We start from the raw sequence: 25,625 nt of genomic DNA, 5'->3' as shown, positions 1-25,625 counted from the left end.
TTTAAGAGGAAGGTTTTAAATTTGGTTTTTGATATTTTGACTTTGTTGTCAGAGTATAGAATCCAAGTGGAAATGTCCAGCAATTAGTTGGATGTGAGGAATTCTTGGACCTAGAAGCCTTAATATGGCATTCTCCTTTTTTGTTGTTTTTTTAAAGCCTGATCCTTCAAAGTCTAATTTCAGAAGGCACCTATCCAGTTGGCCCTGAGTATGTCTACCAGTCTGGGCAAACAAAGGTTTATGTCTCGTGGTACACAATGGTCCTTCCTGACTGGTGGGTAGTGCCGGAGCTCTGATCCCAGGTGTTCTGTGCTAAACCTGAATGTATATTCTCCTGCAGTGTATTGTTACCTGCATCAGTGCAGTTGACTCTGTGGTCTCAGCCCCAGAAGCATTCTACAGAAATAATACATCATCTTGTTATTGAGCTTTTATTTAGATGTTCCTTTGACAAAATCAAGAGCATAGAAAAATTCCCTTTTTTTAATCATTGAAAGGAGAGCATTTGATTCTTGATCTAAATGGCTTCCAGATCAGAGTGAAATTGCCAGCTGTGGACTTTGTAGTCATTGTTCGCCATAGCCAATCTTCCTAAGCAGTTGTTTCTTTTACAGGTTGCTAAATAAACATCATGATGATGCCTCTAAGTTTATCTGTCTTCTCGCAAAGCCCAGCTGCAGCTCTCTAGAACAGGAGGACTTTATCCCTTTACTTCAGGTAATTTTCACTTCCTTTTTTAAATAGGTTTTATTCTTAGAGTTTCAGAGGTTTTTAAAAACATTTTCAACTGTAATATATGTTAATTGAGATATAAAAATCTGGAGGTCAGATTTCTAGGAGAGTGGTTTTCAAGCTTGTTTTAGTAGCAAAATCATTTTGCTAAATGAAAACTAACACAGAACCCATAGTATAAAACAGATAAGAAAGAGCTACTCCCACTGAAGTGGAAGAGAGGAGCCACTCAGCCTCCCCTTGTCCATGCACAGCAATCACTGAAGCACCTTCCATAACTAGGCATTTGGCCTAGTTGACCTTTATTAAGGTAAAAGAGAAAGAAATGTCCAACAGAAAGAGCCCACTTTGAGAGTACTCATTTCTAGGCTTTCTGATGAGAACTAATTACATCCCAATATTGGATCTGTTTTTTCTATAATATTCTTTATAGACTGATCTATTGCTTGTGAATATTCTCAATTTTATATCTAAATATTTGGTTTTCCTAAGCAGATTATAAATTCCTTGAAGCTAAGGTCTGCCTTTAATTTCTGTTGAATGCACACCATTATTTTTAATTCCAGTAAATCCTGTTGACTGTTAGTGAAGATGCCTAAAGAAGGGCAGAAAAATATATTCATGTATTTACACACAAAAAACCCCCACACAGATCACAAGTGCACCAGTCAATGAGTTTTCATAACATGAACATATCTGTGTAGCTAGCACCCATATGAAGAAACAAAACATCACCAGTACCCTCAAAGCTCCTCATGCTCCCACCCAGTCACTGCCACCCTAAGGTGACCACTATCCTGACTTCTAACACTGTATGACATAAGTTTTTCATTATAGTAGCAATTTCCCATGTTCAGAATATGAAATTGGTTATGATTTATATTCAGGTTATGATTTGTACTTATATTCAGCTTAATTTTCATGATGGTCTTAGTTATCCTTAAACTCATCTGCTACATGTTTTTGTTCCCCTTGAAAAAGTGCTTATGAGAAGGAGGATTCTTAATAGTTTTTTACATTTAATCAAGACCATTATACATAATATCCACCATTGCATATTCCTATTTATATTTTTTGAAATTTTAAATATTCAGTTTTAGAGTTGTATTCCTAATAAAATATCTGTTTTAATACCAGCTTTCAATCCACTTCTTACTCTCACCCCTTTGATTCATTCTTGGCCCTGCTCTGACTCCTACAAACTCCATCTTTTGGGCCCCCTTTGCTGACTAGCTTCTGGGTGGGCCTGGCCAAAGTATAGCCTGCCAGAAGATGGGAGGGGAGAGGAAAGAGAAGTTGGCATCTACCCCCACTCTCTGCTTCAGCATAGTAACTGTATCTCTCTCTAATATAGTTTATGTTGAACAGCCCCTTCTCCATAGTACTAATGTATGGACTCCCTTAACTCTATTCCTCCTCTTCTCCCTTTGGTCTTAGGATGGTTGACAGTGTCATTCTGTTGCTCATTCTTGGTGCCTCACTATCCCCTTGTTTGTTCCTTTCACCTGCCCATGACTCTGCACATAGTCCCTTCATGAAAGGTTCACAGGGGTGAATTCTTTTCCCTACATGAATGAGTTTAATCAGAAGCTTTAATAAAAGCTTTGAGAGGAATATAAATTAAGTCTATACCAAGAGAATTACAAACAAACAACAAAACTCTAATTATGAGTTAGTGGACATTTATATTTCCTTAAATCAAAGGAGAAATTTATTTATTTATTTATTTGGGGAGGGAGGGTTAATCCTCACATGAGGATATTTTTTCCATTGATTTTTACAAAGAGTGGTAGGGAGGGGAGAAAGAGAGAAACATCGATGTGGGAAAGACACTAGATCAGCTGCCTCCCACACATGCCCTGACCAGGGCCAGGGATTGAACCTGTAACCCAGGCAGGTGCCCTTGACTGGGAATCAAACCTGTGACCATTCAGTGCACAGGCCAGCGCTCTAACTACTGAGCCACACTGGCCAGGGAGGAGAAAATTAATTTTTATTTAAGAATTTTATTTTTATTTAAGACTTGTGGAGTCTCCTGGTAAAAGGTACATTCTCCTCCCATTTTTCCCCCAGACTCATCTGTAGTTAAAATATAGAAACCTAAAAGGAATAAACCTATGAAAGCGAATATCATGGCAGAGAAGAAGAGAGGAGAAGAAAAATCAATGTACAAGAGATTTCAGTATTTCTTAGAGAGAGAAAGCAGAAGCAGGTTAAGCAAGCCACAGCTCAGAATGAGGAACTTTGTATGGGCTGCAGTGGAGAAGTGAGCTATTCTGCTTTACACTGCTCTTTAGGATCCCAGAGAGGCTGTAAACTCAGGGTTAGCAGGTCTAATGAGAAGTATTAGATGTGGGGATACATTGAAGGTTGGTATACAGAACAGTTGACTCCTTACCTGGTTCCCCAATATAAAGTATAGCCTGGCATGTACTTATAAGCATACACAAACTAACAAAACAAATAATAAAGCATCTTAAGACAAATTCCAATAGAGGAACCTCCTAGGCATTGTCTGACCAGTACTCCTCAAAACTGTCAAGGTCATCAAAACAAGGAAAGTCTGAGAAACTGTCATAACCATAAGGAGTTAAGGAGGCATGACAACTAAATGTACTATGGGATCCTGGATGGGATAGTGGCACAGATAAAAGACATTAGGTAAAAACTAAGGAAATGTGAATAAAGTGTGGTCTTTAATAATAGTAATAATAATGTATCAGTATTGGTTTATTAATTATAACTAATGTTAATATAAGGTGTTAATAATAGGGGAAATTAGATGCAGAGTATATGGGAACTCTGTACTATCTGTTCAATTTTTGTGTAAGTCTAAAACTGTTCTAAAAATATAAAGCCTTTTTAAAAATAATTACTATATTCTGAGAGATTATGTAAAATAAGAATAAAATGTTATGAAAACAGAATGCTACCACAAAAAATAACTGTTAGAATTTTAAAACATAAGTACCAAAATTTAAAATTTCAACATAAGGCCTAGAAACTAAAGGATATCTCTGGCAAGTACATGCATGCATGCACACACGCACAAACAAGGGAAAGAAGCAAAGAGAGAGGGAAAAGACATAGAGGACCAATTCAAGAGTTTCAACATCTAACTAACTGGAGTCTGTGAAGAAAGAAGGGGGAAACAGAGAGAAGGAATTTATAAAAAAAAAAAAAAATACAGAGTCATCAATACAAGAACCCGGGACTACTTAGAGAAAAGGTTGACTCCAGGACTGGAACAAAGAAAATATAAGATGACCTTGGACCATCTTGTGGTACTAGAAAATATAGAAGTGCACACAAAAGTGTGGGACATGTCAAGAGGACACAGGAGCCAGCCTGACAGAGTTCCCAGTGGCCAAAGCTGTTAACAATTTGAGCAACAAAATAAATAATGATAGTATTGGATTTAACCCATGTAATAAAATAAATACTCATGAATCTTTACTGATACAAATTGAACAAGTAAGTACATGGGAGAGAAGGAACAGCTCTTCCTTACTGAAGAATTCTAGTTAATAAATGTAGAAGGAATGAGAGAAATACAGAATTACTATTAGATAAACAACATAATATAAACGTTACAATCAGATTCCACCAATGGCTGCTAAAATCAGTGGGCAAAAGTTTGTGGAGAAATAGGTTTTGGCAGTTTCAAAGAATCTCCCCTGTGATATTTATCAGTTATTAAAGGAAAATAATAATTTTCTGGTGGCAAATCCAGAAGACATCACTTCAACCAGGTGTGTTCATAGTTGACACCACAAGGTAGGAGACATACGGACATTACATACTCCTCTATGACTGGGAAGGACACAGCATCACTTTTGTGGTGTACCTGCTGAAAGTGTTGCTTTAATCTAATCATGAGAGACCAGACAAAGCCACGTGGAGAGACGTTCCACGGAATAACTGACCAGAACTCATTAAAAGTGTCAAAATCATGAAATACATGGAAAGACTGAGGAATGTCACAGATTAGGAGAGATCAATGAGACACAAGAACTAGATGCAGTGTAGGATCTTGAAAAAGAAAAATACAATAGGGGGAAAGAAGATAAAATTTGGGTAAGGTCTGTATTGTATCATTGTTCATTTCCTAGTTTTGATCATAGTACTATGGCTTGTAAGTTGTTATGGGAAGCTGGAAGAAGGTTATCGGAAATTTCATATTTTTGCAACTTTTCTATAAGTCTAAAATTATTTCCTAATAAGTTAAAGAAATAGTAAGGTCCATTGGTTTTAGACTGTGTTGGTAGGTATGTATAGCTAACTGGTCTGAAGAAACAAAGAAAAAAGATAAAATTTATATTTGTCCACTGATGACTAACCAATTAATAGATTGTTTCTATGTTGGCATTGCTGTTGCCTTTGGTTATTAAATTAACAGTAATTATCTCTAATAGGTTCTCTAGGCTCATTCAGAGTGTTTTAAAAATGTAATTAGAAAATAAAAGCAGCCAAGCCAGGCATGGCTCAGCAGTTGAACATTGACCTATGATCCAGGAGATTGATTCCCCATCAGGGCACATGCCTGGGTTTCGAGCTTGATCCCTAGTCAGAGGCATGCAGGAGGCAGCCGATCAATGATTCTTTCATCATTGATGTTTCTCTCTCTCTCTCCCTTCCTCTCTCTGAAATCAATAAAGATATATTTTTAATAAATAAATAAATAAATAAATAAAGCAGTATTTCAAGGTTTTAATATTCTAATAGTCATCCATGAGAACAAGATTATTAGGTTTTAACTTTTTGTTAATACTCACCCGAGGGTATTTTTTGCATTGACTTTTTTTTTTTTTTTTTTTTAGAAAGAGTGGGAGAGAAAAGGGGGGGTGGGAGGGAGAGAGAAACATCCATGTGAGAGAGACACATCGATTGGTTGCTTCCTACACACGTCCCAACCGGGGCTAGGGATCTAACCTGCAACGCCTTTGACCAGGAATTGAACCCACGGCCCTTCAGTGCATGGGCTGATGCTCTAACCATTGAGCAACACCAGCCCGGGTGATTATTAGATTTTAGAATAAATAAAATTCTAAATTGAAAACAGATTTCTCCACAGTTTTTTTGATGGACATTAGCTGGCTCATACAACTTAATAGATTTCAAGCTACTTGCCTACATGGCTTTTTTCCCCCAAAAAATTTCTAAATCTAACATCTCAAGGTTAAGAAAGAATCATTCCAGTTGGTTTGTGTCTGTCTTCCTTTATGTATAAATTCTGTTTAGCAACCCCTACCAAGATCTGTGGAGTGAATTTTCCTGACATTCTTGATGTGTTAGAATTATAGTACATACCTCTAAAATGTTTGATTCACAAATCAGCAAGTGGCACTAAATTAAAATTTTAACTTTTTATTGAAATAGATTATGCATATTGAAAAGTACACATAAGTGTGCTTGTGATAAAATTTGAATTTAATAAAGTATTAGTTAAATTTTAAGTGCATTGTTCAATATTCTAAAATAGCAAGTTTGCTCAACTGACAACATATTCTCCAGAAAAGAAAAAAATTCTGTAGGCATTTTAGTGGGGAGTTTTGTATGTTTAATTTAGTTTGGGTTTTGTTCTTTTTCAGGATGTGGTGGATACACACCCTGGCCTCACGTTCCTGAAAGATGCTCCAGAATTCCACTCCCGCTACATCACCACGGTAAACTGAGTCCTCTTTTGTCTTACTATAACTCTATAAGTCTCCTTTTTATCACTAGTATTCAGGCTTTCAGATTTTATACAAAAGGTAACATGGGCTATGATTATTTTAAGTGGAAGAAAAGTACAGTAAAGCTGAATTATTTGTATCTATTTTTCTTCTTATATGTATGCAATGCTTAAGAGATCTCTTGTATACAAAAGGTAGTATGTTCATCTTGTCTGGTCTCATGAAGTATACCTTTTGCTATGTCATAAATATTGATACCCAGTTGATCTTTAGCATTTGCATATAATACTGAAAAGAATTTTCAAGTCTTTCCAAGAAAAAGATGTGTCTAGTACCTCCAAGTTAGAAGTAGACTTGGTATTATGAAATAGCTTGCATGTAATCAGAAAACAAATTATGTAAGAATTACAATAGCATAATCACAATCTCCTTTTTTGTGAGGTGTTCTCTCACTCCATTTCTCATGTACAGCTTTATTTGCTCAGTCACAGGCCAGGTATGAATTATGAGTGAGAGGGCACAGGCTTGCTGTGCACACAGCAGCTACAGCAGGCATTCTCTGCCCTAGCTCCCAGGTTATCTTTGGAGGAATTCCAAAGATGAGCCCCACACACACTTCACATTCACGGCCACACTCAAGTGAGATGTCCCTTGCCTCTGGCTCAGATCCCCCAGTAATTAGGGCAGTCTCCTCTGAGAAAGACCCTCTCATTCTTAGGGTACTTTCTGTTGGCCATGGGTTTGTTGGGTTCTGTTGAATTACAGAAAACTGTTGGGTTTTTTCCTCCTGTAGGGACTTCATTTGTGGCTTTTACAGTGGTTTTCATCTGTCATAAAACTGTAAGACTTTAAGCCAGAAGGTGTCACTGTCATCTAAGACTTTCTGAGAAGTTATTTTTGCCTGTTAACCACAACACTCTACTAACTTACCTCCACCACAATCACCTGGGCCCAGTCACCCTTCTTTCTCACTTGGATTACTTCTAATTGGTGTCCCTGCTTACACGCTCATTGCCCTACTGTCTAGTTTCCACAAAGCAGAGTTATCCTTTGAACATATAAGTGAAGATCATGTCACTCTTCTGCCTAAACCCTCCAATGGTTTCCAGTCTTACTGAGAATAAAAGCCAAAGTCCTTGCCAAGACTCTTCATAATCCACTCCCACACCCTTATATCCCCCACTCTCTGATCTGATCTCCCACCACCCTGCCCCTTGCTCACTCTGCTTCAGCCACAATGGCCTCCTCACCATTTCTGGAACATACTAAACCTAACTTCTGCCTCAGGTGCTTTGTTCTTTCCTCTCTGCCTGGAATCCTCTTCCTATGTATTTCGACGACTCCCTTCCTTCCTTCATCCAGATGTGTGCTCAGATAGTTCTTTAGTAGTGAGGCCTGCCCTGGTCACCCTTTGCCTTCTTCACCCTTCTTGTCCCTGTGCCCCCTGCCCTATACTCTCTATTCCTTTGTTCTGCTTTATTTTTCTTCTTAGCTCTTATACCATCTGATATTTAAATTTTTGTTCATCATCCATCTCCTCCTCTGTAATATATACTCCATGAGAACAGGGACTTCTTTATATTTTTACTGCTATATCTCCAATACCTAGAATAGTGCCTGGCACGTAATAGATGCACAATAAATATTTACTGAATGAGTAAGTAAAATTATTCATGTTTAAGAATTCTACACATTAACTCTGCCTCCAATCCCAAAGGGAATTATTGAGTTCTAATTGTTGACAGCTCTTTAAACTCGGGGTACATTAATAGCATAATTTAGAATCTTAAGAATTGGATAAGATCTTTGAGATAATCTACCAGTTTAGAAAATGCTCTCTGTCGAGGACCTTTCATTGAAATTTATTCTTAGAAAAGATGTTAAGGCCCTGGCCAGTTTGCCTCAGTGGTTGGAACGTCAGTCTGCGGACTAAGGGTCCTGGGTTTGACTTTGGCCAAGGGTACGTACCTGGGTTGCACGCTCAGCCCCGGTTGGGGCAAGTGTGGGAGGCAACCAATGGAGGTGTCTCTCTCACATCGATGTCTCTCTCCCTTTCCCTCCCTCTCCCCCTCCCTCCCTCCCTCTCCCTCTCCCTCTCCCTCCCTCCCTCTCCCTCTCCCTCTCCCTCTCCCTCTCCCTCTCCCTCTCCCCCTCCCTTCCTCCCTCCCTCTCCCTCTCCCCCTCCCCTTCCCCCTCCCCTTCCACTGTCTCTGAAAAAGCAATGGAAAAAAATATCCTCGAGTGAGGATAAAAAGAGAAAAGAAAAGGTGTTAAAAGAATTGCAAAATACAGACAATTTTTTTTTTTTTACACTTTCTAGTTTGGTTTTTAAGTATGATGGTCTGTGGTCATCTAGCAAGTGTTCCCAAGGAAGTTTTATGATTTCAGAGTGAAAAGCTGTGGAACAATTTTGTTCACATAAAATTTGCATTTTCTGAGAAATTTTGTTAATTATTGAACAAAAAGAACTTCATTGGCCAATTAACAGGATACAATTAATTATCTCTGCAGGATATTTTCATGGCATTTGTACATTATTGTGTACATTTTTAAATTTTATACTTTATTGTTAGTACTGTGCTGCTTTATCCCAATTCACAAAAATGAATCCATTATTTAGTAGTCATTAAAGGGTAAAGTACTCATGATGAAATGATGATAACGGAACAACTCAGAGTGGCATCATAACAAACAGTAAACAAAATCCATTTGAGAAGACAGAATGTAAATTTGTATGTACTGAGATAAGAGTATCTGCTGTTTTGATAATCTCATACTACCAGCCACAGAAGAAAAGTACAAATAAAAAGCATCATACTGAATATCTGGAAACAAAATGTTATTGGACTGGTTATCTTTTCTCTCCAGTGCCTTTTCTGTTATGAAAGTTGCTCAAATAATGACATGATGTCATTGAAACTTTTACATTATTTCAGAGTGCAGTGAGTTTTTCTAGAACAAATACAAAATAAGCTTTCTAGTGTGAAATTAATTGATTTTTGTCATTAATGTATAAAATGACCCTATTGAATGCTATATAATCTCCATGGCACACAGTGTAGAACAGCTAATACAGGGTGGGGCAAAAGTAGGTTTACAATTGTTCATATGTAAAATAATACAATAATTAATAAATAATAAAAGAATAAACCTTGTTTCGTGTACTCTCAACGGTAAACCTACTTCTGCCCCACCCTGTATACACTGTTTGCGTGCTAGAGTTGCTCAGTGTTTCACTTCATGTTCGGAGAACTGCTGAAAGAGAACGACTCCAGTATTAGCTTACATGCAGTACATATATGATGAAGAAAAGCCGGACAACTTTTATTTTCTATTTATCACTGAAAACCTATGCTAAAGCAAAAGGGGTTTTGTTTGTTTAACTATTTTATTTTGTACCTGCTTTTAGACTAGAAAGACAGAGCACCAGCTATGCATACAGCAAGTGGGACATCACCACCCACATAAGAGATTGCACCTAATGTCATTCCATATTCTCCTTTGTTTCCAGAGCAGAGTTCACAATGGAGAAATAAGCCACTTGATATTAAATGAAAATGAAAATTGGAAATACTAGCAAATTGTAGCCCTTGAGCTTGCAGTTTGCATGCTGTGCAGAGAAATTGCCAGTAAATAAAAGACACTGCTTATCCTAGCTGGCATATGCTGACTTTTGAGGAAAGAGGTGCTTATTATGAGCTTTTAAAATAAGGGATGAGATTGAAAATACTTCTTTATGACATTGGTGCTAGCAATAAAAAGATATTTCTGTGGCTCGCCCAGATGGTGACTTATTGATGTGTCTTGATTGACCCAAATCCATCACTTCTGGCTGAAGTGCCAGGATTTTAATTGTTAAGGACAAGGTACTGATATTTCCTGAGATGACTAAACTGCGGTGGAGACTGCTCATCACTAACAGCTTACCTCTTTCCCCTTGAGAATTTTTCCTCTTGACAGAAAAGAACTGAATTTTATTAGATAGATTTTTTTAAAGTCCAAGTTCTGCAGGACACCATAGAGAAATACTTTTCAGATCCATATTAACCAGAGTGGATCAGGAATCCATTCATCACTCCCTGCCAAGTAGAAGAGCCAGACTTCCAGCATTTGAGTATGTTCATCTGCTTTCAAGTGAGCAGTCTCTTTGTAATTTGTGTCTGCATTTGATCCACTCCTCAAAAACTCTCTGACAGATCCACCAAACACTTACTTCCATTTCTGGTTACCTATAGTTGTGAATTAGAGGTTTCCAATTCAATAAAGAAAAAGAAAGGAAACTGATTTAGGATTAAAATTATCAAGTTGATTAGAGATCCCTTAGTGGAAAATAGTCAAATTTCACTCCTTTCACTGTCAGTAAACTATTATTATTATTATTATTATTATTAACTTTAAATTTTTGTTCTATATATATTTTTTAATGTAAGTAATTTCTTCCCCCCTCCCCCTAAAAAGTGGTAAACCAAAGTTAGAAGCAAAAATGTAATATACAACCAGCAGCTACATGCTCTCACCACTAGATGGTGCCCCTACCTCAGTAAGCTAAAATGCTGAATCAGTAAAGTGGAAACCAATAAATGTGCTGATGAAGTGGGGCCACTAAGGGAGATTTAGGCAATGGAAAAATGGAATACAGGTACATTTTTTTATAGTATTAGATAAGTAGGTTAGGAGAGGCTAAAATAGGAAATGCTTAACTGTCTAAACATTTGCAAATTTTAAAAATTCTGTCAAAAACAAAAAATTGAACAAGAAAAGAATAAAATAAGCAAAAATACAGATTAAAGATTTATAATTTTAAGTGTAAAACAGTATCCCATAAGTAATATAAAATGTTTAAGGAGTGTATAAATATAAAATTCATAGAGATAGGAAACAGACTTTAAGATAAATTTATATTCAAAATTGAGAAATAAACACAAAAATCTAATGATGTTCAACAAAGGAAAATTTAGTGTAATATGTATTGAAATTGACTTTAAATTGAGAGGGGATATAAAACTGTGACACATAATATTCTTAATGCTTATCTTCATATATATGTATATAATTACATATATATATATACATATATATGTATATATATATATAATTCTTTTAGCATAAGAATTTTATATAAAATTCTTATGCTAAAAATCCTCCAGCTTTTTGTTGTTGTTATTAATCCTCACCCGAGGACACTTTTTCCATTGATTTTTTTTTTTAGAGAGAGTGGAAGGGAGGGAGGCAGAGGGGGGGAGAGAGAGAGAGAAACATAGATGTGAGAGAAACGGATCAGTTGGTTGCCTCCCACACATGCTCTGACCAGTACCAGGATCGAACATGCAACACTGCTACATGCCCTTGACCGGGAATTGAACCCGCAACCCCTTGGTGAGGGGCCAGTGCTCTAACCACTAAGCCTTACCGTACAGGGTCCCTCCAACTTTTTTATCTGAACTTCTGCCAAGCTAGTGCTAAGAATACAGTGTTAACTAAGACACATTTTCTGCCCTGAAGCACCTCAGTTAGAGTTGGCGTGATTGAGGCCAACTGGGAAATCAGACACCAAGGAGTCCCAGCTCCCACATAATGCAGGAATCCAGACTTCTGCCCTAATAATATTGATGAGAAGAAACCTCATTTCTTCATACAACTCATTGCTTCATAGAGCTAATTTTAGGAAACTACTTATATTGAAGCATTTCAGTATAGGCGCATTTCTTTCCAGTAGTTCTAGTTCTGCCCTCTGGGACAACACAGAAAAGTCTGGGGCAACAATTCAGATCATGATCACATCTACAGTCTAGTCTTATTTTTTCCTCAAGAGTAAACATTACTATATCAGTAGTTAGAATATATTTACCGTTCCTTGTTTTATGTTTTCTGCACATTTTATATTTAATCTGTCTATAAATCATAGACAACAGTACTGCTTTATATGAAATCCTAATTAGAGACCTTTCTTGGGTTGGCACCCATGCTGTTCAAAACTCTGAATAGAGTTATTCAGCTAGTTATGAATCCAACCCATATATTTCTGTCACAAATGTAACCCTAAAGTCTTTGCTATATAACTTTCAAACCTTGGTGATTTTTTATTTTTAATCCTCACCTGAGAATATTTTCTCCATTGCTTTTCAGAGAGAGTGGAAGGGAGAGAGAGAGAGAGACATCAATGTGAGAGACACATCGATTGGTTGCCTCCCGCACAAGCCTGCAACCAAGGTACATTCCCTTTACCAGAATCAAACCTGAGACCCTTCAGTCCACAAGCTGACCCTCTAACCACTGAGCCAAACTGGCTAGGGCCAAACCTTATTAATTTATCAAGCAGTTTTCCAAAGAAGATACACAGGTGGCCAGCAGGTACATGAAAAGGTGCTCAATATCGCTAATATGAGGGGAACGCAAATCAAAACCACAGTGAGGTATCACTTCATACTTAAATCAGGCATCACTGTATAAATGAAGGTAAACAAAGAAAGGGGCATGTAGGAGTTGGGAGATGCAGACTTGTGGCAGAGATTATTTTTTTATTCTTGAACTGATAGGGACAGATGCAAACTACATGGCTATAGTTTTTAAGAGAGTTAATTTTTATTAGAAATGATACTTAACATAATTGAAAAACCAAGATTTATCTGGTTCAGAGTACACTCATGAGATGCAGTGGCCTTTGGTGACGTGACTCATATATTTAAGTTTTACTTGATTTTGTTTTCCTCTGGAACCAGGTTATTCAGCGAATATTCTACACAGTGAACAGGTCTTGGAGCGGAAAAATTACTTCGACGGAGATAAGGAAAAGCAACTTTTTGCAAGTATGCCTTTCGTTGGAATTCACATATAAGGAGCAATTTCAATAGTATTTTTACTCCATTTAACAAATACTCGATTGCTTATTGTATGCGAGATTCTGTCACTACTTTCAGTCATTAAGCATTTATCAGGTACCTGGGATGTGTTGGGGGAAACAAAGATGAGTAACAAGGGAGTTTTACATCAACACATGCACTGCAGAGCAGAAGAGAGTGCACAGCCATATCTGACTTGAAAAATCCCACAGAAATGTATAATAAATATGCAAAGAAGACTTCACAGAAGTACTGGCATGTGATCTTGACCTTGGAGTTATCAGGAATTTACCAAGATAAAAATTTAGAAGAAAGGGGGATTCCAGATAAAGGAAGCAGCATAAGTAAGGCTCAGAAGCATGAAAGTGTCATGTTCAGAAACTGTAAAACAGTCTTAAGTGGCCAAAGAGAATGACCAGTGATGAGGCCTGAGGGGTGTGATGGAGCTGGGTTGGGAAGGGCCTTGCAAAAGAAATAGAAGAATTTCAGCTTGATCCTTTCAGCAATGGCTCTTTATCCAGATCCTGCTGGAGAAAAGTACTAAAAATTCCTTCTAACAAAAAGTACATTTCATTCAATTATTTTATTTATTTTATGAGAAAGTATTGACCACCAGTGGGAGCCTTTAACCGAGGTAATCTTCATGCTGGATTGTTCAAGCTTCTGTTAACCTGAAGAAGGTAGAATTGTTCACACTTGAAAATAAAGGAAATATTTTATTTTAAATGTTTAGGCTCATAAGACAACCCTATTTACTTTTTACTTTTTTCTGTCTTTATCTGGGACAAAGTAATGAAGACTTGGCAAAGTTAGCAGCCCATTGTAGATATACAAACTTTTTGTATTCTAAAATGAGCAGTAATCATCACAGTTATTATTAATATTTATTGCATACCTGGTGCATGCCTGAGCTCTCAGTATGTAAAATGGGATGAGTTGAGATGGCAATTCCATAAAAGAAGCCTTACACCTCATATTTCTGAAGCACATTAGAGTTTGTAGTTTCTGTATCATTGTTATAATCCTTTTCTTTTTAACTTGTGATAAAATTTGAGGCCCAAATATGGCTGAATGACTTAGATAAGATCAAACAGCAAGTAAGTGACTGAACTGGAAATAGCACTCAAGTGTTGACTTCCTGGAGCCTGACTTATTTTCCCCTTTTTCTTCTCTACCCCCTCCTTAGCCTTCCTCTTAGTACATGAATGTATACTCATAAAACATTCTAATAATACGAACCTATCTAGAATAATAATCTGAAGTCACTATTTCTCTCTTCACCCTGCCATTTCACCCCCTTTTCCCTAGAGGGAACCCACTTATCTGTGGTTAAAACCATACAGGTTTCACCCTGGCCAGTGTGGCTCAGTGGTTAGTGTCACCAGCACAACAAAGGGTCATGGGTTCAATTCCCAGTCAAGGGCACGTACCTGGGCTGCAGGTTCGATCCCTGGCTTCAGCCAGGGCGCATGTGGGAGACAACCAATCGATGTGTCTCTCTCCCATCAATGTTTCTCTCCCTTTCTCCCTCCCTCCCTCTTCCCCTCTCCTTCCTTACCTCCCCCCTCCCCCTTCCTCCCTCCCTACCTCCCACTCTCTCTAAAAATCAATATAAAAAATATCCTCAAGTGAGGATTAACAAAACAAAAAAACATACAGGTTTCACATGCACAACTCAAAAAAACATCATCTGCATACTGCATCGTGTACTCACCACCCAAAGTCAGGTCTCTTTCCATCTCCATCTATCCCCCTTTTGCCCACTTCCACCTCCCCACCCCCCTTTCCCTTTGGCTATCACCATATTTTTTTTTTATTGTTGACAGTATTACAGATGTCCCACATTCCCACCCCCCTCTGTCCCCCTCCACCCAGCCCCTGCCCCATCCCAGGCCTTCACCAACTATTGTCTGTGTCCATGGACTATGCATATATGCATATAAGTTCTTTGGTTGATCTCTTCCCATCCCTCCCACCCCCTCCCCTCTGAGATCTGTCAGTCTGTTCCATGCCTCCATACCTCTGGACCTATTTTGTAATAAAATAAATTGAGTTTTTTAATATATGTGATCATACTTATTATTCTGTTATCTTGGGTTTTTTGTTTGTTTTTTACTTAGCAATATGTCTTAACACTCTTTTCATTCCCATTCAAATAAATCTGTATCATTCTTTTTACTACTACATAATCTGTGGCATCACTATACCAATTAATTACATGTTCCTCTATTGATGATGTTCAGGTCGTTTTCATATTTTCCCTATACAGTGATGCAGTGAACCCCCCTTGTACTTTCCTCTTCTGTATATATGAGTAAGAATCTCTCTAGAATAGTCTACTGGAGGGAAAATCATGGGTCAAATGGTATGGGCATTTTCAATTTGATAGATCCTGCCAACTTCCCCTCCTAAAGCCTGTATTCATTCATACTTAAACTTACATGCCAACAGCAGAAGTTATTCATCTTTTTCATTTTATGAAAATGAGAGCTCCTTGCTTCTCAAGATTTGTTTTATTGTAAATATTCTATTTTATACACATTAAAGAGCATTTTATAAAATAAAACATTTCAAGCAAATTTGGGGGGAAAAATTATATTTTATCACCATAATACAACTAACATCATTTTTGTATGTGTTCCTCTAGTCTCATTTATATGCATATTTGGAGTTTAGGATTTTACATAGTGCTTAGTGTGTACAATCTTGTATTGTGTTTTTACACTTAGCACATCATAGGTCTCCTTTATTTCTATGTAGACTTTATAATTCTTACTGAATGCATAATCTTCCATTGAGGAGAACTCCCATAATTTAATAATTTATGTTGTTTTCAATTTGACAAAGCATTTGGTTCCCCAATATTTATATTTTAGAAAATATTTTTTATCAAAGTAATATATTTGCATTTTGAAATAATCACCTTTGTCCCGTAATGTTTTTTACTTTGAATTCCACTTTATATTCCAATATTGACACATTTTCTTTCTATTAAGATTTAGGTAGTATGTGTTTATCCATCCTTTTTTTTTTAAACCTTCCTTTTAAATTTTATTTTAGACATTATTCTGGACAGTGTATACCTAGATTTGTTTTGGGGGTTTGGTTTTTACACTCAGTCTGAAAATCTTTTAATAGGAAGATTTAACACATTTATCTTCATTGTGATTGTTGACATATCTAATATTATTTGTCATTTCATTTTGTTTTTTTCTATTTCCTAAGTTTCCTTATGGTTTCTTTTTCTTTCCGAATCTTTCATTTCTGAAAATGTCTTCTTTATGTGCCCACTTACATGATAATTCTGCTAAATATAAGACTTCTGGTATCAAAATCATTGTTTCTGGTGTTTTCTCTAGCAATGCACAGTGAGTCAGGGGAGACCTAGGTATACTTCCAGCTCAGGGCTTTGATGCTTCACAACCCTCCCTGCCATGTTTCTGTGCCAGGCCACCACGTATCACCACAATGGTATACATGAGTCACTTTCATGGTAAACTTCATTTCATTACAAAACCAAGCCCTATATGTGGGTGCCCACTCTTCATAATAGAAGAGATGTCACTCTGCATAACTTTGAAAAGTTAAAAGCAGTGTCAGTACATGGCCATGTAACTAAGCCTGTTACCTAACTGTTCTGTGCTTGCTACTCTGGGGACCTCGGATAGGCTGCAGTCCTCTTGGTGAAGGTCCTTCCCTTTTCTTGCTTTTAAATCCATAGCATCTCACCATTTGCTAAACATACTGCAGAGCTCATTAGTGCTTGCAGGTTGATCAGGTGATTAAAGGGAGGGTGAAGTTGCTAATTAAAGTTCCTAATTTGATACTAAAACCAAAATTTTTATTTCAATTTAAAATAAAAATTTTCTAGATTCTATACAATGGCCAAAGCTGTGTTTTCATAATTTTAAAATAAATTCTCTTTATTCATACCGTTTCAGACGCTAGCCCTTTTGGAAGAAGAGGAAGATATAAACCAAATCACAGACTACTTTTCCTATGAACATTTTTATGTTATTTATTGTAAATTCTGGGAACTAGATAGTGACCATGACCTCTACATCAGCCAAGCTGATCTATCTCGATACAATGACCAGGGTGAGTTTCTATAGACTTTAAGACTTAACTGTTTTGGATAAGACAAGTTACATAAGTTGTGTCCACTCATTATGGGGGATTCCTGTTTGTTAAATTCTGTACCTAATCAGGTCCTCTTTATTTTTTTATTTTTTATTTATTTATTTTTTTAAATATATTTTTATTGATTTCAGAGAGAGGAAAGGAGAGGGAGAGAGAGAGATAGAAACATCAATGATTAGAGAGGCTTTGATCGAGCCCACAACCCCGGGCATGTGCCCTGACCGGGAATCAAACCCCGATCGCCTGGATCCTAGGTTGACGCTCAGCCACTGAGCCACGCCCAGCCAGGCTCAGGTCCTCTTTAAAGGGCCAAGAATTTTTAAGTGGGGATGAGTGAAAATACTAATTTTTTATTTAGAAGCCAGGTGTAGGAGAAGGGGTTTGGAGGTAAGTAAGCAATTAGGATCTTAGTTTTGATGAATTGGAGAGTCTATGAAGTGATGTTTACTTTCTGATTATAAATTGAAGTTTATTTGTAAGAAAATATGTATACACCTTTATAAATTTCTTATTTTATAGTATTTATGCACAGCCATGGATGAAAATAATGTTTCTAATATGCCAGTGTTTTCAAGGACTCTTACAAAAACTTACTTTTAAGAATTTAGTTCCAGGAATATATATTGTTTTTGCAGATGAATTTTGTGTGCTTTCTTCAGAAAACAAAAAATTATATACCATATTCCCTTTTTGCTTCATTTTTACCAGTAGAAAAACTTAGAACCTCTTGATTTAATATTTTTAACCAAGCACCAAAATACATTGATTCTCTCATAAGATTGTCCCTGTTCTGTTCTTCAATGCCTTCTCAGGCACTGTTGCTTTTTTTAAAATCAGCTTTAAAAGCCTTTGAGATGCAGCAGAGTACAAATCTTAAATTAGTGCGTTGAATTTTGCTTCTACTATTTGGCATCTTAAGAAGAGGTTCATTCTATATGATGTCACATTTCATAGAACTTTCATGTTTAAGAAAGAGTTCTACCTCTCAAACTCTCAGGTGCCAGCCAGGCATGAAGAGGCAACTACTCAGCGCACATATTCGACAAGCATTTGAGTACTGCACCCGCCTTTCTCCAAGTACTCCTAACCTTCCCGCCACCAGATCGCATAAAGACGGACACTCTCATGGGGTCAGCTTTGCTAGCCATGCACCTTCTCATTACCAGTGGCCAGGTCATTTGCATAATATGAGCCAGCCTCCAGAGGTCATAAAAAATCTCATGGGCTCTAAAGCACCCTCTCTGGCTGACATACCCATAATTCTCATTACATCCCAAAATATTGCATATCCACACATAGCAACTCATATAGGCATGTTAAAGGGGTGAAGTCTGGAAAAACAAGCATCTAGGCCTGCATGATGAAGGGGCCACTGAAATTCTCCATAATTGCCCATCCACCAACCTATCCTTAATAGAACAACATGATCTTCAGTTTTAGGAGGCTAAACCTTCCAAATCTAAAAATACTTTAGCTTTGAAATGAAATAGCCTTGACTTTCCTATATAGCCCTCTTTTGTTCTGTCTAGTTCAAATTATTAACCCCATAAACCAATTCTCAACAAAGTCTAGAGGTTCCTTATATAGGCTTTGGTATGTGGCCAGATATGGCTGTACTGACACCCATATTCTCAACATTCTTCAGCCAAACTGATTTACCTTTATGTTGACAGTACCTAACTTTAGGTGGAAGAGTTTGATGCTGATAGCTGATAGCTCTCTAATGACCTTATCATTGGTTCTGAAATTTTAGTGTGCATGCCATTGTCTGGGGCACTTCTTAAAAGAACAGATTCCTGTCCTCACCATATCCCTAGGTCTGAGATCCATTGTCATTTTCCCTTTTTAAAAACTAATGCTTTGGGTTATTTTGAACCCACAATGAGGTATGCTGCTCTAGATTCTAAGACCTATCATCAAAAGCAATGTACTATCAAGATATACTTCACTCTATCTCTTTGAATAAAACTTACTGATGGAATTTCTAAAAAATTGTATAGAATGAGAATTTAAGAAATGTATGTTTATGGTATGTTTTGGTATCTTGTAAAATTCTACTTGAAAGCATTCTCCATTTTTTTACTAAAAAAAAAATGAAGCTGATGATCAATTCCCCCTTGAATTGAATGCTAGGATAAAATTTGTCCTGTTCTAGAGGAAAAGTTGTCTTATTAGATACCAAGATAAATACAACTTCTATACATATATTTTGTCTTAGTTGTCAGGATGTCTAAAACTAACTTGGTGCTCAACTGTATTAATACATCCCAGCTGTCAGGCACACCCATTTACTTGTTCTTTTTTAGAATGATTGATTGATCGATTGATTGATTAAACCACCTCAAATTCTTATTTTAAAAATTATAAATTATGCATAAGTAAATTTTAACTATTCATTCTCTCGAGGAAGATTTAGCTTGTAGCTACTAAAATTAAATTTGCCAAAAGTACTGCCTTTATGGAGCATGTTTCTAACTAGCTTTATACTTTCTTGTTTATATTTAGCTTCATCAAACAGAATTATTGAAAGGATATTCTCTGGGGCAGTAACAAGGTAAGAAAAAGCTTCTGAATTTAAAAATGAACTATAAGTGCCCTGGCCAGTGTGGCTCAGTTGATTGGAGAGTCATCCTTACACCAGAAGGTGCAGGGTTCAATTCCTGATCAGGGCACATACCCAGGTTGTGGGTTCAATCGCCGGTCAGTGCACATAGGGTAGGTAACCAGTCAATATTTCTCTCTCACATCAGTGTTTCTCTCCTTTCCTCTCTTTCTCAAGTCAATAAAAACATATCCTCAAATGAGGATTAAAAAAAAAAAATTGAACAAGTAAAACTGTAACAAGGCTTCCAGCATAACTTGGCAGTGCTGTAGGTCAGATAATACCCTACAATGTATATAATCATGGCTTCATACAAGACAGTAGTAATTCTTTAACATATGAGCATTAGTCCTTTATTTAAAAACAGGTAGCAATATTTGATCCTGGTGATTATTTGCATTTAAATTCCAAACCTGATTTTTTTCTTCATATCTATAAACGCCTTTTGGTTTCACCCTCTAGGCCTTTGAAAACAAGATGACCATGGAAGAGGTTGCCCTTGTGAGGGTTCCAGCATTCTAATTTTTTTTTTTAGCCTAACTTAATTTCCAAAGGAAGATACTACTTTATTTCTTTGTCTGTCATCCTACTAAATTTATCTGACTAATTACTCAGGAAACTTTAAAAGCTTGTGTTTTGTTTTTCTTTCCCAGGGGAAAAACAGTACAGCAAGAGGGAAGAATGAGCTATGCAGATTTTGTTTGGTTTTTGATATCTGAGGAAGACAAAAGGAACCCCACCAGGTATGACTGAGTTTCCTTTGCCAAGATGTTAAACACATGAACAAAGCTTGAAAAAGTCACGATGCATATCTAGCGAATGCCAACTCAGCCTAGGGGTGCCGAGATGGATTAGACTTATTCTCTGCCTCTCACAGTGAATCCAGAGTCTCAGAGCATATCAAGAAAAGTGCTGTGACCCCCCAGAAACAAAGGTGAAGTGAGCTACCCTAAGGGATAAGTAGGACCAGTGAGCACTTGTAGGGAATGTGGGAATAGATATTGTGAATTTCTGTTGTTTTATGATCTTTATGGTGCAGTAGTGAATTTGAGAAGGAAAGAAGGGCAAATTGTGGATGAAGCCTATATCACCTTGATACCAAAACTAGACAAACACATACAAGAAAATCATACTGCAGACTAACATCTTTCAGGAAGATAGACCCAAAAATTATTCCCAAAATACTAACAAGTCAAACTTCAACTTCTCATCTTCTCAGACCCTGCTTCCAGAATTAGCAGATGCCCCAAGGGAAAGATTATCTCATGCTAGGCTCCTCTTCTCTGGGTTTCCTTCTAGACCTGGATGCCATAATTTTTCACTGCCTATAATAGTCCAGTGCCTCAAACAGAAACTTTCCTCTAGATTTTCTTAGTAGGGAGGTTTAAACCAAAACACTTAGTTCATCATTACCAGAAGCAGAACCTTTCAGATCAGCTTTTCATACCTTAAGAGCCGTCGCTGGATCTCTACTTAAAAGAAGCATCCATACATACCCAGCAAAAACCTCCAAACATTCAGAACTTGGAGCTATCAAGAACCTTGGAAGTGGGGGCAAGGTAAAGATAGTCAAAAATCTGGAGAATTTATAGAAAGTTTGTTTAAAGAAACAGTAGATCTCCAGAACATCTCCTCTACCTAGGAAGAATACTGGTGCATTATTCCCTGGAGAGTGTAAAATAGAGGGCCTCTGGACTGGGGAGCACTAGGTACAATTGAAGGTATGGTTACCATATTGAAAACACATTAAATGAATATATGCATACTGAGTGCTGAGATGCCCAGTCTTCATTCCTCACTTAACTTACAGAATTCTAGCAACCCATCCTGAATCTGCTGGCAGAAGACTAAAAGATGTTTTTCTGCAAAAGCTGACCAGCCCAAGAATAAAAACTAGATGATCTGACATCAGGTCATCCCCAAGGAAACAACCCAGCCAGATCACTGAAGAGTAAAGCTCAGAGTCAACAAACCCATAGGTAGGAACTTTCAATCAGCTTTTTAGCATTTACTCTTAAATATGAGCAGTGAACAAAGGATCACTAAATACCTGAGTAAAGCCTCTTACATAAAAGATAGAAACCAAACAAATGGAAGTGGGGAAAGTAACTTAGATGAAACAGAATTGCAGGGAGAAAAGACCTTCAGCAACAAGAATGAAGACAACTGTTACTGATATCCTCAGAGAGATAAGAGAAATTACATTCACAGAACGTAATTCTGTGAATGGTACTTTTTATAAAAGGAACACTTAGGGAACCAAAAAAGAATTCTGGAAAATCTAAATTATGAAAGCAGAAATGAAAAAAAAAAACACGTTCAGAAGATAAAGCTAAGAAAACCTTCCAGAAGGGGGGCGGGGGGAGCAACAGAAAATAGAGACCAGCTATGAAAATTAGACAACCAGCCCAAAAAGTCTAACATAACTGGAAATTGAAATATGATTTAGGCTATATATGTAATTTTTATATTTAGCCATAAGTGACTGATATTAGCAAGGTGGATGGCATTTAAGTTTCCATTGCTCATACCCTCGCAGAAACATCAATTTGAACAACTATCCATGCACAAAAATACCTTCACAAGATATAAGGATTCCAGATGAGAGGTTGCAGCATCCAGGTGGAGCACAGAAATAAGAAAAAATGCATTGAAGAGGATAGAAAGGAAAATCTCACATTACCCATCTTATCCCATTCCCTATGCCCAGGCAGCTCAGCATGGAGAAACACAACCTCCTCTGGGGGAAGGAGAGTGAATGATACCACAGATTCACAAAGGATCACAGGAGATTACTGTGAACATTTATATGACAGCAACTTGGATAACCTAGAAGAATGGATTAATTCCTAGAAACATGTAACCTACCAAGACTGAAGCATGAAGAAATAGAAAATCTGAACAGACCAATAACGAGTAAAGGAATAAAATCAGTAATCAAAAATCTCACAAAAAAGAAAAGCCCAAGACCTTATGACTTCCCAGGAGAATTCTACCAGTTAAAAAAAATTAATTCCAATCCTTCTCAAACTTTTCCAAAAATTTTTTAAAAGGCAGAACAATTCCAAACTCATTTTATGAGGCAGCATTACCTTTATACCAAACCCAGACAAGGACACTACAAGAAAAGAAAATTACAGGCCAAAATTCTTGGTGACCATACATGCAGAAATCCTCAACAAAATGCTAGCAAACTGAATTCAGCAGCACACTAAAATGATCATACACCATGTTAAAGTGGAATTTATCCCTAGGACGCAAGGACGGTTCAATATACACATATCAATCTCATATAACATGAACAGCATGAAGGATAAAAATTGTATGACCAACTCAGTATTTGCTTTTCATTGCCTTTGCTTTTGGTGTCAGATTTAAAAAATGACCACCAGCCCAGTGGTATGACTCAGCAGTTGAGCGTCGATCTATGATTCAGGAAATCGAGTTCAGCTCCCGGTCAGCACATGCCCAGGTTGCAGGCTCAGTCCCCAGTAAGGGGTGTGCAGGAGGCAGCCGATCAATGACATACTCATCACTGATGTTTCTATCTCTCTCTCTCCCTCTCTTTCCTCTCTCTGAAATCAATAAAGACATATTTTAAAAAAACAACTATAAAAAATAACCACCAAGACCTATGTCATGGAGCTTATCACCTGTTTTCTTCTAGGAGTTTTATGGCTTCAGGTCTTACATTCAAGTCTTTAATCCACTTTGAGTTAATTTTTGTGTATGGGGTAAGATAGTGGTCCAGTTTCATTCTTTTGCATGTGGCTGTCCTTTTCCCAACACCATTTATTGAGGAGACTGTCTTTTTTCCCATTGTGTATTCTTAGCTGCTTTGTCATAAATCATTTGACCATATATGTGTGGGTTTATTCCTGGGCTATTTATTGTATTCCATTGATCTGTGTTTCTGTTTTTATGCCAGTACCATACTGTTTGAATACTAAGCTTTGTAGTATATTTTGAAATCAGGTAGTGTGAGTCCTTCAGCTTTGTTTTTGTTGCTTAAGATTGCTTTGGCCATTCACATTCTTTTGTGGTTCGTGCTAATTTTAGAACTGTTTGTTCTATTTCTTTGAAAAATGCTATTGGAATTTTGATAGGGATTGCATTGAATCTATAGATTGCTTTGGGTAGTATGAACATTTTAATATTAATTCCAACAATCCATGAGCATGGAATATCTTTCCATCTATGTGTATCTTCTTTATTTTCTTTCATAACTGTCCTATAGTTTTCAGTATACAGAACTTTCAACTCCTTGTCTAAATTTATTCCCAGGTATTTTATTCTTTTTGATACAATTGTAAATGGGATTGTTAATTTCCCTTTCTGCTAGTTTGCTGTTAGTTATAGAAATGCAACTGATTTTTGTAATTGATTTTGAATCTGCAGTTTTACTGAGTTCATTTATTAGTTCTAACAGTGTTTTTGGTGGAGTCTTTAGGATTTTCATCTGTAATAGTAACAGTTTTACTTAATATTTCAAGACACTAGTGATGCAGAGAAACCTCTATAGGCTTCAAGGAAAATAAAAAAAAAGACAGGTTACAAAGGATCCCAGGTATCAACATGACTTTAGACTTCTCAAAGATAATGGATAGATAGAAGACAGTGGATCATTGCCTTTAAAATTCTGAAAAAGCACCACTAAGCTATAATTCTATAACTAGCCAAAATTCCAACCAAGTTAGGGGGCAGATAAAATATATTTTCAGCTATTCAAGGTCTCAAAAAATTCACCTGCTATGCTATTGAATGATGTGTTATACCAAACAAAGAAGTAAACCAAGAATGAGGAAAATGTGAGATATAAGAAACAAGAGAAAGGTGAAAGGAATCCCTAAGATGGAGCTGTGAACCAGGCCTAGACAGTAGCCAGTTCAGATTAGAGAGGGTCAGAAGGAACCAAGAAAGACTTCAAGAAAATCTAATTAGTAGAATGCCTGACAGAACTAATTATGGGTGTAGAAAACTGGCAGAGATTTTTTTGGGTTAAATTAGTAATACATACACAAAAAACTAAGCAAGTAAGTGATAAAAATATAAAGTTATAAATTCTGAATATTCATAAGTTATTAAAAGATTGGGAAGGGCATGTAGGTAAAGTAGAATGAGGGGTAAAAGCTAAAACCTCTTCTTTCATAGTGTGAAATTAATACACAGTTCTTAAAACAGAAATGTAAGAAAGGAGCAATATAGGCATCTTATCTGAAAATATAAAGATAAAAGCCAAAATAAGCAGATATAGAAAGTGGTTGGTTCTGGGGAAGGAAAAATAAAGGAAAGAAGGGGCCTGCCGTTTCTCCTTACAAATTTTATAAAACTATGTCTTTCTAAGTCTGAAGTTTACACACACATGTAACTTTTATTTTTTTAATTGAATGTATTGGGGTGACATTGGTTGATAAAATTATACAGGTTGTTTCAGGTATATAATTCTAATATACCATCTGTATATTGTATTGTGAGTTTGCCACCGCAAGTGAAGTCTCCTCCCATCACCATTTACCCCTCCTTTCCGTTCTACTCCCCCCTTCCTTCTGGCAGTCCCCATACTGTTGTCTGTGTCCATGAGTCTTTCTTTTTTTTTTTCTTTGTATAATCCCTTCACCATTCTCACCCAGGCCCCAA

At 36.9% G+C, this 25,625-nt stretch overlaps 1 protein-coding gene across 4 annotated transcripts in view; it reads left to right on the top strand.

The window, feature by feature from the left end:
• PPP2R3A (protein phosphatase 2 regulatory subunit B''alpha) overlaps positions 1-25,625 on the top strand; it is a 121,295-nt gene that overhangs the window by 68,108 nt on the left and 27,562 nt on the right. For all 4 annotated transcript variants that reach the window (XM_081160343.1, XM_081160344.1, XM_081160345.1 and 1 more), the window contains 6 exons: positions 615-717; positions 6,324-6,398; positions 13,127-13,213; positions 17,188-17,344; positions 19,892-19,940; positions 20,642-20,731. In XM_081160343.1, coding sequence (XP_081016469.1) covers positions 615-717; positions 6,324-6,398; positions 13,127-13,213; positions 17,188-17,344; positions 19,892-19,940; positions 20,642-20,731 — 561 coding nt within the window. The remainder of the gene's footprint in view (positions 1-614; positions 718-6,323; positions 6,399-13,126; positions 13,214-17,187; positions 17,345-19,891; positions 19,941-20,641; positions 20,732-25,625) is intronic.

Source organism: Miniopterus schreibersii (assembly GCF_964146895.1).
Source record: "Miniopterus schreibersii genome assembly, chromosome: 15".
NCBI classification, from domain to species: domain Eukaryota; kingdom Metazoa; phylum Chordata; class Mammalia; order Chiroptera; family Miniopteridae; genus Miniopterus; species Miniopterus schreibersii.
Note: the sequence above shows the minus strand (reverse complement) of the source record. Positions and strands in the feature narration are given on the sequence as shown.